The sequence below is a fragment of the Hylobates moloch genome, unplaced genomic scaffold, assembly GCF_009828535.3.
Source record: "Hylobates moloch isolate HMO894 unplaced genomic scaffold, HMol_V3 SCAFFOLD_2, whole genome shotgun sequence".
NCBI lineage: Eukaryota > Metazoa > Chordata > Mammalia > Primates > Hylobatidae > Hylobates > Hylobates moloch.
The window spans coordinates 88,476,221-88,489,717 of NW_026652277.1; the positions used below are offsets into that span (position 1 = coordinate 88,476,221).

Here is a 13,497-nt window from a genome sequence, read left to right on the forward strand (position 1 = left end):
GATTTCTTTTGGTAGATATTCAGTCTGAAGTGCTACTCTTTTATGAACAAGCTCTATATAGGCTTTTAGGCTACTATTGACCATATAGTTGTGGAGAATAATTTCTCCAAAGAGAACAAAAGTCACATTTTTAGCTCTAGTGGCCCTTTAACCTAACCATGTCTGAATGTTCTTCTTGTACGTAGTTGTATTATTAATCTTGTTAACTTTGATTTCTAAAATTCAGTGGAAAAAATGGGTTTAATTTCTATAGTAACAGCTAATAACATTATACATTACATAGATTTTTTTCTTTCAATCTGTTTATAATATTAGTATTTATCTAACTCGGGTAAATGGTATAATTCAATTTGTGTGAGATTTAAAGATAGTCCATTTCCTGTTGCAACATTCTGGTGGAATGTACTATTTTTCCTTATTCAGTTTACATATTTTCTTTTTGGAATCAACTTAAAAAGAAGAAAGTGGGCTGGGCACAGTGGCTCATGCCTGTAATCCCAGCACTTTGGGGGGCTGAGGTGGGCAGATTGCTTGAGGTCAGGAGTTTGAGACCAGCCTGGCCAACATGGTGAAACCCTGTCTCTACTAAAAATACAAAAATTAGCCCGGGGTGGTGGCAGGTGCCTGTAATCCCAGCTACTCAGGAGGCTGAGGCAGGAGAATTGCTTGAACCTGGGAGGTGGAGGTTGCAGTGAGCTGAGATCATGCCACTGCATTCCAGCCTGGGCGACAAGAGCAAAACTCTGTCTCAAAAAAAAAAAAAAAAAGAAGAGACTCCCAAATTACAGACAAATATATCAGATGAAAGAGTAAAGAGGTTGACAAAATGTAATTGTTTAGATCTTTTGAACAAGGCTAAGTAGTTAAGGTTGTTCTGAGATTTTCAGTGCCAGTTTATGCCTCTCTGACTTTCACATCACTTAATTTTACTTTTCTTTATTTCAGCAAATATTTACAGAGTGCCTACCATGCAGCAGGCACTCTTTTAGGCGCTGTAGACACAGTCTCCCAAGGCAGTCACAGTCCTCACAGCAGCTCACAGCCTCAGAAGGAAATAGACAAGTAAATTAATAAATTACCATATGTAAGTAGATACACAATGGTTGAGTGGGAAAGGAGAATGGGAAAGCAATCACAGAATGGGCATGTTACTGATCTTCCAGGACTGTCTTTTCTAGGGCTCCTTGACTCACTGCAGCAATGGGGTCATATTTAGAAGTTAAATAATACAAAGAAGCGATAGTGCTTGGGAACTGTGTCATTCTTCCATAAGCGTAGAAATGGATTTGTCCTTTCCTCAAAATGGATCCATCATTTAAAGTCAACAGCTTTTGGCAGGAATGCCTTGTTTAAAGTGTGCGGTGTCATTAGGTAAGGGCAGGCTTCTCAAACTTCCCACTGGCTATGCTTCCTCTCAGCCAAGTGAGTGGATCATCATGCTGGGGTCATGGTTACATCGTCTAAGAGTCTGTCCCAAGCTACCTGGCTGAAGCAAATGCTTTTTTATGTCTTTTGTTTTGTTCTGAACACTCAGGTGAATATTAAAATTGTATGAATATTCTGAGTTTTAAACTACTTATCACCCACCCCAAGTCTTTCAGTAATCTTAGTGCTAAAAGAAGATGCACCATGTTTATCTCCAAGCTCCAAGGTTCGTGGGCATTCCATCCCCATTTTAGAAGTGTGGAAGAAGCTATGTCATAGGAGCATAAGAACTAAGTATTCTTTCCTACTCATTATGTTTTTTTTCTTTCAAAGATAGAAAAGCCGCACAAGTTTAAAATACAGTTAAATTGTCATCAGACATAATAATTAGTAATGGCGTTGTACCTTTAAAAAAAAGCTAAGTTTTGGAAACATGATCAATGAAATTCAGTTCCTGAGCATAATAAGCCCATTTATGGGTGCCTTGCTAGACACAGGAATATTATGGAATATCCAGTCTCTTTCTGACTGGTGTTTGTCATAGGGTGACCAACTTGTCCTGGTTTGCCTGGGACTGTCCTGGTTTGCAAAAGTCCAGCTTCACAGGACTCACCTTCCCTTAGTCTCACACAAACTGGGACATTTGGTCACCCTCATTTGCCCGGAACTGGCAAACACTTCCAGCAGTCTTCAAGTATCCTCCTCATTTAAGCTGCTGGCTGGAAATGACCATGATTCTTTGGTGCAGAAAGGTCAGGGACTAATAACACAGGGAGAATAGTAAGAAGCCTCTGAGGCAGCCAAGTCGCTGGGAATCAGACAACCCTGCCAAGAACCTTGAGCTAACACAGCAAAAGTTTTAAGTATTTTTGATGCTGAATTTGTCATGTGTCCTAGAGCAGTGATTTCCAAGTGCAGCTGTGCTTTAGAATCACCTACAGAGATATTTCAAAACACAGTTCCTGGCCTGCCCCAACAGACTCGCTGACTTAGAATTTCTGTGCCTTTAACACAGCAGATGAATGATGTTTCCAGCACGCAAATCTGACCATCACCATCCTGCTGCTCAAAAACTCCAAAGCCTCTTGCTCTTCTGTGATAAAATCCAAACTCATTGCATGGCTTACAAAGCTTTTCATGAGTTTATTACTCCAGTCTCATATTGCACCATCCCATGCAGTTAAATCTGTTTGGCCTTTGTATACAGTCTTGCCTGGGCCTAGAGTACTCTCACCTTACCTCTTCTTTCTGTGGCTCAAGTATTCATTATGAGATTTCAGGTCCTTAATCCAGGAAGCCTCTCTGTTAACTCAGATTCAAGTAAAGTGTTCTTCTAGATGACGTCTTTAGCCCCAAGTATTTCCTCCACCTAAGGCTTACTATGTCATATTGTAAACACCTCTCAATTGTTTGTTTATATCTCTCTAGACTTGAATTCCTGAGGATGCAGTTATTTCTCCAATACTGAATACAATGCATTGCACAAAGTAAATGTGTGCAAACATTTATTGAAGGAGTGATTGGATTCAGCCCTATTTTGAAACTATGCTACTCCTGCTTTCCCAGCAAAGCACAGACTCACTCCATTGACTTTATACGATGAATCGCACACTCACCTGTGGGCCCTAGGCCTCACAGAGCAGCTCTTTGCTGCCCCCACATGTTTTGAATCAGCTTCTTATCCAGCCAGCTGAGAAACCCCTTGTTACACCTGGTGCAGTTTCAGTTGTGGGGTATTTCTGGAACATCCTTGTTCTTGGCCTCCCTACACCTCCACTGGCACAAAGAACTATGTCTGATGGAAGAGAATGGTGTGACAGCTGTGTCTGTTTCTCTACTCTAATCTCATATTTGTTCTCTGTCGTCAGGAGTAAATAAATTGAACATAGAGTCGTCTTCAAAGCATTCTTCTCTGGGTCATTTTACACGTATTTAAATATAGTGGTCTATTTTGCAGCTTCCCCACATCCTAGGATTTCAACAACTTGTTTTGGATAAATTTCTATGTGAAAATATTAATGCTCAAGAACAGAAGCTTTCTTACATTTTGAACTTTATTCTTTTATAGAAAAATTAGCAAATTTCTCAAAAATGGAGATGTAAAGTTGTTTTATCCCCAAAATACAGGATCTTTTTTTTTTAACATAAATTGAATCATTTGTTTGAAATAGTAAAATAAATTTGTGATCACATAGTCATCTTCATTAATACATTGATTAAATAGATACCATAATATTATTGATTTACTATTTTATTATTATCTCTATTATTCTTTTGAGACAGAGTCTCCCTCTGTTGCTGAGGCTAGAATGCAGTTGCGCAATCTCGGCTCACTGTGACTCATCGTGACCTCTGCCTCCTGGGTTCAAGCAATTCTCCTGCCTCAGCCTCCCAAGTAGCTGGGACTACAGGCACATGCCACAAAGCCTGGCTAATTTTTGTATTTTTGGTAGAGATAGGGTTTCACTATGTTGGCCAGGCTGGTCTTGAACTCCTGACTTCATGATCCACCTGCCTCAGCCTCCCAAAGTGCTGGGATTACAGGTGTGAGCCACCACACCCAGCCTCTTTCTATGATTATTACTATACAATTAGAGAGCCTTTGGTAAGTTTATAGTGAATAGTGTGGTTGTAAATAAATGCACTATATTATATCACCATAGTCTCTTTTTCTTCAGTAATTAGTATCTAGGATAATTAAACTAAGATGAAATATATAGTATATGTAGCATATCACAATTAATACAGTTCAAGCAAAAGTGTATTTCGGGGGAGGAAAGGAATACGTGTTTGATATCTGTTGGAACACAAGAAGCTGTCTTCTAAGAGAATTAGGAAGTTTGGGGTCAAGACGATCAAACCAATAATATTTGCATATTTTTAAACTGAATAGCTTAAATGATTAAACTGAGATAGATACCTGCTTACAGTTTTAAAAGTACTTTATTTGCATTATCTTGTTAGAGCCTAACACAGTCCCTATAATGTATAGGGGTTGTGTCCCTACTTTACAGACAAGGAAACAGTCAGGGAGATTAAATAACTTTTGGAGAGACTGCTCTGATTTTGAAATTCCTTTTTGAAAAAAATATTCCTAAGTGTAGATTGTGAAATATCTAGACAGTTTTTTTTTTTTTTTTTTTTTTTTGAGACGGAGTCTCGCTCTGTCGCCCAGGCTGGAGTGCAGTGGCGCAATCTCGGCTCACTGCAAGCTCCGCCTCCCGGGCTCACGCCATTCTCCTGCCTCGGCCTCTCCGAGTAGCTGGGACTACAGGCGCCCGCCACCACGCCCGGCCAATTTTTTGTATTTTCTAGTAGAGACGGGGTTTCACCGTGGTCTCGATCTCCTGACCTTGTGATCCGCCCGCCTCGGCCTCCCAAAGTGCTGGGATTACAAGCGTGAGCCACCGCGCCCGGCCTCTAGACAGTTTTAACAATATCAGTTTTACATGTTATATTTGGTTAGGGAAAAATATATCTTATAAAATTCGTTTTCTACCCACGCAGCAAAAAGTTATTTAATCATGGAGACCTAACAGAAACCATAGTAAATCATTACCATTGTCTCAGCACCTACTTTATGCCAAGTTTTATATTAGGCATCTTATATATTTACATCTGATTTTAAACTAACAGCAAGTATATTAGAAAGTTATTATGATCCAACTTCATAAATGATAAATTAGGTCAAAGCAATGTTAGCAACTTACACAAATCATACAGCTTAGCTGAGATTGGAAACTATTTCTGAGTCTCTTCAAAGCTGGACACATTCTACTATATCATGATATAAATTTTATTTCTGTATTTTAATTAAAATTCATATTTGCTTGATAACTTTAAGATTTATTTAATTTTTTTTTATGCTCAAGCCATGTAAACTTGTGCAAACCAGCAGTACAACTGATGCTCTCAAGATTACTTGATACAGTTTACATTTGAGAGCCACTTGCTGATTACCTTTATCCATAACTAAGGACAAACACTTTTTCAGAATGTCATTTGTGGAAAGACCATATGGAAATAGTTCTGCTGTGATTCCTTCAGCTGTCTAGTTAGAATATGACTAAATCATAATAAATATTAGGTGGGAAAACCTATAATTCTTATACTACCCTGTTTTCAGTACACTTACCCAGCTCAGTGGCTGTTTTACCTCTGGCTTTACTGGTGTGTTTGAAATAATTCTGAAAGAAATCAAGACAATGCCAAAAAGAGGGCATAGAATAATCCTTGAGCAATTTTTGTTTTACACCCTTCTTTGTGTTAAATCCTAGAGATACTGTTCATAGGACTGTCTATAGCCAGAATGAAAGTGGCTTTCTCAGCATTGGGTGCATAAAAAAGACAGAACGTTCTATGAAATTATTTGCCTTTGTTTTATTTATGGGGAATAAGGAATGATGAAGTATTTCTTTTTTCTTTATGAAAGTACTACTTTGTTTCTCTTTGTAAAACTAGTTACATATTTACTGTAGAAAATTTAGAAAATACATACCTGTATAAATAAAAAAAAGAGGTTAAAAACAGTCCTTAGGCCGGGTGCAGTGGCTCACGCCTGTAATCCCAGCACTTTGGGAGGCCGAGGTGGGCAGATCACCTGAGATCAGGAGTTCGAGACCAGCCTGGCCAACATGGCAAAACCCTGTCTCTACTAAAAATACAAAAATTAGCCAGGCAAGGCGGCATGTGCCTGTAGTCCCAGCTACTCAGGAGGCTGAGGCAGGAGAATCGCTTGAACCCGGGAGATGGAGGTTGCAGTGAGCCAAGATCACGGCACTGCACTCCAGCCTGGGTGACAGACTGAGACTCTGTCTCAAAAACAAAAACAAAAACAAAAACCAGAAAAACAAAACAAACAAACAAAAAAACCAGCTCTTAATATTACTACCCTGTCTTCTAAGCCCTTTTCTTTTAGTCTTGCGGAAATTTTGTAATCAGTGTCTCAATTTATAGTACAAACAGCAGTACGTTCTTTTTAATTTTTTATATTAAAATTTTTTATTTATTTATTTTTTCAAAGGACAGTACATTCTATGTCTGCTCTATAAGACTTCACATTTCCCATGTTAGAAAAATGAACTTTAGAAAATGGCCTTTACTTCATCTGATTTAAAGATGAGAAAGAGACAATAGTTTGTTATCAAGAACTTCCAGCTTGCCAACCTTCTATCATCGCCATTTTTTCACTTTAAATGTGATTCTAAATTTTCCTTTCCTGTCATTACATAAGTCACTAAACTCACAGTATGCTGTTTCTTCTTTAAAGACGAGTTTGTCTCTTTCAGATTTGGTCAAAGCAAAAAACTGACCTCGGGTGTGAGGATGACTTGAAGGAGAAAGGTGATGACACCTTTTTAAGTTCGGAAAAAGGAAATGCACTTGCACCAAAGTAAGAAAGTTTACTTTGGATGATGCCAAGGATTTGTATTCAATTTAGTTGCTATGTCTCGTAATCTATTAGCGTGGCACAGTACTCTCAACCTTGGGAGCCTTAAAAAGTGTTGATGTATAGGTCCTTCTCCAAAAGATTAGAATGTAATTGGTCAGGAATGGCCTGGGCCTTGGGATTTTTTAGAGTTCCTCAAATGACTTCAGCACAGTCAGCATTGTGAATCATTATTTTAGAACATGCTTTATATATTCACCTGTGTCAGATGAACATAGGAGCACTTTCTGCCTGAAGACCAATAGCAGTCTACTTAACTTGAGGCTCCTTCTGTACAGATTGGGAGTTATGCCTTGTACAATGGTGCCTGGCAGAGAGGATGAATGGGGCTAAAATACAGCGTGCTCTTTACTCACTAGGTAAGCTGCGCTCTGACTCAGGGCTGTGTCTCCTGGATAAAGTGGGCACCTTTTACTGATGAGCACAGTGTACAGGCTAACTTGACCCTGCGTCTGTGCTTATCTTCTTTCAACTTGCATGGAGACACATTGCCTTCCCATTAAACTACTTCCTGACTTCAACATTCTCACCAACATTCTAAACCACTGGGTTCTTCAAAATTCATATTTTCCATTTTTGTGTTAAAGTGAGCATATGTATATGTGGCAGAGACATTTCAAATCCACAAATTCCAGTTCATTGACATCTCAGTAATGAATTATTCTGTAGCCATATGGAATTAGATTAATTTGGAGACTGAAAAAGCAACAAAAGTGAGAAACCTCAAGAAAGACAAACTTTATAATGGTCGTATCGTGAATACTCATAGTTGACTAGTTAGCTCTCTTCTTTAGAATATCATAATAATGAACCAGGTTTATAATTTCAGTCCCACAGTTAGCATCAATATAGGAGAAAACTCTATTCCGTTGTCATAGGCTGAAACTTTGTTCCCAGCCAGCTTTTCCTTTAGTATAAGTTGGAATGAAGTCAGGGCACTTCTTACCCATCACCATTACTGGAAAAATAGCTCCAAGTGTGTCCCCATATGGAAATACATTCAGCAAATGTCAGCTCCATCATAACTAGAAAGATCATCCCTATTAACCAGTGCAAAACATAAACAGGTGTATTTGCATTATGTGATGGGAACCACAGACAGTATGATATAAAGCCTACAATCATGGTTTTCTTGAAAGCTTCAGCAATACATTGTGCTAAGAAACAAACAAACAAACAAAACTCTGACCTACCAAGCTGACTCATCTAACTGACAGTCTGGATGTTAAAGGGGTGAAATTTCACCTTTATTGTGAATACATTAGATACATTAGAGTTGAAAAGGACAGCCAAGCATCATGTGAGTTCTCAACCATGTGTTTCTGTGCAAAATGAATCACCTAATGAGAAACAGGAAATCACCAATAAAGGCTGTTTGTTAATTACACATGAAGTTATAACTAGAATGGAGGCAGCAGGGTTTTATTTTAAACCAGATTTGCATACTACATTGAGAACATCAATAGAAAGCTAGAAGATTTTAGACTGTCATTGATCTCACGTGCACTGAAACAGGTTAAGTATGCCAGGACCAGCCCTGCTTGCCTCCCTCCCCCACCCCATCCCGAATTATTGCTACTTAGATAAAGCAATGTTCATGTAGTTAATATTAGCACAAATCCTTTTTTCTGCTTGCCTGCTTCCTAGCAACCTGAAGCAGAGTATCTGCTTGCCAATCTGCTTTTGGTTAAAAAAAAAAAAAAAATTAGAGCAGAATACCCAGTGAATTTGCCAATAGCCCTGACAAGATGGGGATGTATTCAATAAGCTCTCTGTTGATTTTTTGAGCCCAGTATGCGATTTACATTGTCAATCGTCTGATCTTGCTGCACTTTCTATTACAGGCCAGAGAAGATGTGATCCATATGCTGAAGACAGAGAAAACCAAGCCTGAGGTTCTGGAGGCTCATTACGGGTCTGCGGAGCCAGAGAAAGTGCTGCGGGTCCTGCACCGAGATGCCATTCTTGCCCAGGAGAAATCCATAGGAGAAGATGTCTATGAGAAACCGATTTCAGAGGTAAAAATATGACACCAACAAGTCCCCTGGATGGGAACCTCAGGGAGATATCTTCACCTTCTTCCATTTACATGCTTTAACATTTTCTTTCAAAGGCAAAATTTTGGTGATACACTAATATACAATTAAAGTGTAATTAAATAAGTCAAGGATTATAGTGGGTAAGCTTCAATGTTACAATTAAAGTGTAATTAAATAAGTCAAGGATTATAATGGGTAAGCTTCAATGTTAAGAATTGTAGAAGCGTTTCTTTAAACATACCAAAGCCTGAAATATATTTTTCCATGTGGTTCTGATAGTTACATGCTCTTGCAGTATATTATTCTTTTACTTCTCTAAGAAATGACATGTGTAAAAATTTGAAGTACTTACCAGTTTTAACACTGAGCTGTCAGGATTCTTACAAAATAGGTAACCTAAAATTAAATTGATCTTATCACTGATATGGTTATAAAGACACTTTTTTGAATTTTATGAACTATTTTGTAATGAAAATGGTCTAATGTGAGTGGCTAAAATACAGTGATAGAGGCAAAATCCTAATGAAATGCTTAGGGCAATTCTTTGAGATGAAAGGAATTCTACTAGGGCTATGATTGTTATTATCGATTACTCATAATACCACATTTTAAAAATACTCTCACATTGTAGTAGAAGTTCAAGCCAGATTACGATACCAGTTTTTCACATTGACCCTTCAGACTTTATATAAAAAAAATTTACAGATGTGAAATTAGTGTCATGAATGAAAAAAGAGAACAGAAATTAAAAGTGTGAAACAACTTACTATACATTTAACATGTAATTTATGTCAAGGCTTTGGAGCAGCTCAGTTTGATAACTCTCAGAGATAAGATCTGCTTTAGACAGCATTCACAACAGATTAATGGTCCCATAATTTTCAAATTACTGCAGCAAGAATAGACTGGAGCTCTATTCTCATCTTTTCCTAAAGAGTTAAGAGATGATTATAAGATAGGATGCAGTTAACAGGCTGGATCTACTTTCACGTCTGAGACTTACCACTGCTAGCTGTGTATGGCTATAGGCAGATTATGTAAGCTCTTTAAGCCTCAGTTTCCTCATCTGTGGGGTGTGAGGAACCACAGTGTCCACCTCATAGAACTGCTGTGAGGATTTAATAAAGCAATGCCTATAAAACTATTAACATAGTATCTGGCATATTCTAAGTACTTGGCAAGTATTAGTTATTAGTATTTGCTGGGATTCAAGAATGATAACTGCTCATACCCTTAATTGGTTTGAAACTTGGGGAGATTTGAGGAGTAAAAGACACAGAGGTCAAAAACATGTATTTGTTTAATATGATAATAATAATAACTTGGATTAGAGAACTCAGCTTGGATAAATGGTCTCATTTGGGCTTCTGAATTATTTTCTTCCAAGGCTAGAGCTTGGGATGACACTCCCCACCCTTACCACCAAGGGAGAGGTGGGTCTGCAGAGCATACACACTTACCCAGGATTACTGCCTCCAATCCACTGCATTCTATGGGCTGAACACAGAGAGGGGAGTTTCTGACCTACCTTTAGAAAGTAGGCCTGACCTAAGTATTCCTAACTCAGGGACAGAGGATCAGAACAGAAAACACTCACCCTGTGAGTTGTGCTTCTGGAACTGGCTAAGCTGGGCATATTTCATGGTTCCTTTCTCCTCTTAACAATCTGAAGAGTCATTTTCCCTTTGGGGAGAAGTGAGTGAGAAGGCAGAGAGAGAGGGCAGAAAATACTTTTCCTGATACTGCCAAAATGAAGTCCATTTTGTGAGAGAAATAGAATGATAGAAGGAGAAAAGATTTCCTTCCACCACTTACACATTTTGGGTCTGTTAACCCTTTTAATTAACAGTCAAGTTCTTATTACCAAATTCACATCACTGTTTCATTAGCCTCCTGGGATCACGAGCAGGTAGTCTAGCTCTTGTTTCCTAGATGCAATGTTATACCTTAAGCCAAAAATCACTGCTCATTCTTATTTCCATACCATATTAGGCCCAGCGAGGGTATCCAGTAGAACTCACCAGCGGTTAAGCAATGAACCCAATACAGTGGACCTGTTTCCCTTGCCAAATATCTGGGGAAGAATTAAACAGCAAATATTAAATCTCTCTGCCCTTCTTTGTAAATTAAAGTCTGGAATATCAAAGTTCATAATTCTTAAGTAAAATTCCAAAAACATTGAAGGTTTTCATTTCTTTCCTTCCTAATTTTGTATTCTGCTTAGCCTAAGCCAGTGGGATCTCAATTGATTGTCTGGGTAGAGTTTGTTTTTGTTTTCTCCTTTAGTAAAAAAAAAACCTGGACTCACTGGCATTTTCAAAGTTGTATTAATATATCCTGAAGTCCCTAGAGTCTACTTTTTTCTGAAGAATCTAAAGAATTATTAGGACACATGCAATTATCAGAGTACAACTTCACACTCATAAATTTAAAAAATACAAGAGAGTCTCTAGCACTAAGATACATTTTTCTCAAGCAAAATTATATTCCTTGACCTCAGGACTCAGTGTAAGGAAGGTCCATGTTACTCCTAGCAGAGACTGAAGCAGAGATTTTGGGCATGTCTGAGGGAAGGAAGGTAGATAGAGAAAATCTTCAGCCACAGCAGGGTTCTGGTAAGTCTGCTCTTACCAGAGCCTGTTGTCATCAGCAGCTTAATAATTATGGGAAATGGCAAGCTCGAGGTTGGGTGGAGCCTGCCTGCAGATATCGTCTTTGCCCTCAGTGAGTGGCATTCAGAACATTCTTGTCTTTTTGTAAAGTCTAGGGATTTGCAGTGGTGACCTCTTCAGTGCCTAGGTCTCATTTTAGGTACTCAATTTTCCCACCTGAGTATTTAAGACCTCTTTGATCTTTTTCTTTTTTCAGGCCCTGTTCGCAGGCCTAGGAAGCCCATCGCTTTAGAGGGTCACCCTCCTGACGCCTGTGCAATTTGAGGCCCAGAAGGGATCAGACCTTACTCTTGCTCAGAACTTAGCCTCCCCTCATGTTTGAACTTTCAATCCTTGAGTAACTTGTCTGACTCAAGGCAACAAAAATATTTTCTTCTGCCACAACTTTTTCTGTTGTGAGAGAGGAAGGCTCAGCTGAGTTGTTGCTTCAGGATTTTAGTCATTTTCTTCAAATGCTCCCAGACATTTGTTTTTCTAATATTGCCTTCCATATTCTTCATCATGCGGAGTCCCCCTCAATGAGAGATCTGAAATCAAGGAATTCCGAGTCTGCCAAGAGTATTCTTTGTTACACCTGAAATCAAGGAATTCCGAGTCTGCCAAGAGTATTCTTTGTTACACCTAAATCTTATCTATTTTCATGTTCTTGAGTTGGATAATCTTCATTAAAGGGCGTTTTTCCATTAACCACACCCACATCAAATAAGTTTTGATGCTGACCTGCCTAAATCTCCTTTTCTTTGTCTCATCTTTCCTTCAAACACTGCATCCCAACATTTCTTGAGTATGTTCACTCAGGGCCCCAGTAATATTGGCAATTTCACTGGGCGCGGTGGCTCATGCCTGTAATCCCAGCACTTTGGGAGGCCGAGGCGGGCAGATCACTTGAGGTCAGGAGTTCGAGACCAGCTGACCAACATAATGAAACCCCGTCTCTACTAAAAATACAAAACTTAGCCAGGCGTGGTGATGGGTGCCTGTAATCCCAGCTACTCGGGAGGCTGAGGCACGAGAATCGCTTGAACCTGGGAGGCCTCAGCAGTTGTGAGCCGAGATGGCGCCACTGCACTCTGGCCTGGGCGACAGAGTAAGACTCTTTCTCAAAAATAAATAAGGGCTGGGCGTGGTGGCTCATGCCTGTAATTCCAGCACTTTGGGAAGCTGAGGCGGGAGGATCACAAAGTCAGGAGATCGAGACTATCCTGGCTAACACGGTGAAACCCCATCTCTACTAAAAATACAAAAAATTAGCTGGGAGTGGTGGTGCACGCCTGTGGTCCCAGCTACTCGGGAGGCTGAGGCAGGAGAATGGCATGAACCTGGGAGGCAGAGCTTGCAGTGAGCCGAGATCGCGCCACTGTGCTCTAGCCTGGGCAACAGAGCGAGACTCCATCTCAAAAAAATAAATAAAATAAATAAATAAATAAATAAATAAATAAATATTGGCAATTCCGTCTACAACAGCTGGGACACTGAAATTCACCAAATAATGCTTCAGATATCTTACCCTGATCTTCCCAGATTTCGATTCTTAAATCTGTTCATATTTTATATAACCACTTTGAATAGATGTTGCAGTCTTTAAGGGAATGTCCCCCAGTTGAGCTCATGAAAGACTATCAGCCCATTTTCAGTGTCCTCCTCAATCCCATCCTGGATCCTAATGCCTTCTTTGTGAGGAAAGTCACACTGCTCTGTCCTCTGGGCTCTCCTGTCTCTATCTTCTCTGGGCACGCATTCTGATTCAACAATGTCTGAAATACCTTCCAGTTTAATATCCCTATTTTTAAGAGTACTTAGATCCATTTCTCCTTTGTGTAAATCTAGTTTGGTCTTTAAGACCTCGTATTTGCTCTTAAGTAGACTTCTCTTTTCCTCAATTCCTTAATACTTCTCCAGTTAGCCCTTTGCA

General features: G+C 39.3%; 1 protein-coding gene across 6 annotated transcripts in view; it reads left to right on the plus strand.

The window, feature by feature from the left end:
• Positions 1–13,497, plus strand: part of FILIP1 (filamin A interacting protein 1) — a 259,847-nt gene that overhangs the window by 184,335 nt on the left and 62,015 nt on the right. For 5 of the 6 annotated variants that reach the window (XM_058435100.1, XM_058435095.1, XM_032152977.2 and 2 more), the window contains one exon: positions 8,719–8,892. In XM_058435100.1, coding sequence (XP_058291083.1) covers positions 8,719–8,892 — 174 coding nt within the window. Of the gene's footprint in view, positions 1–6,713; positions 6,818–8,718; positions 8,893–13,497 lie in introns of all 6 variants that reach the window. The other variant, XM_058435109.1, reaches the window with a different exon arrangement.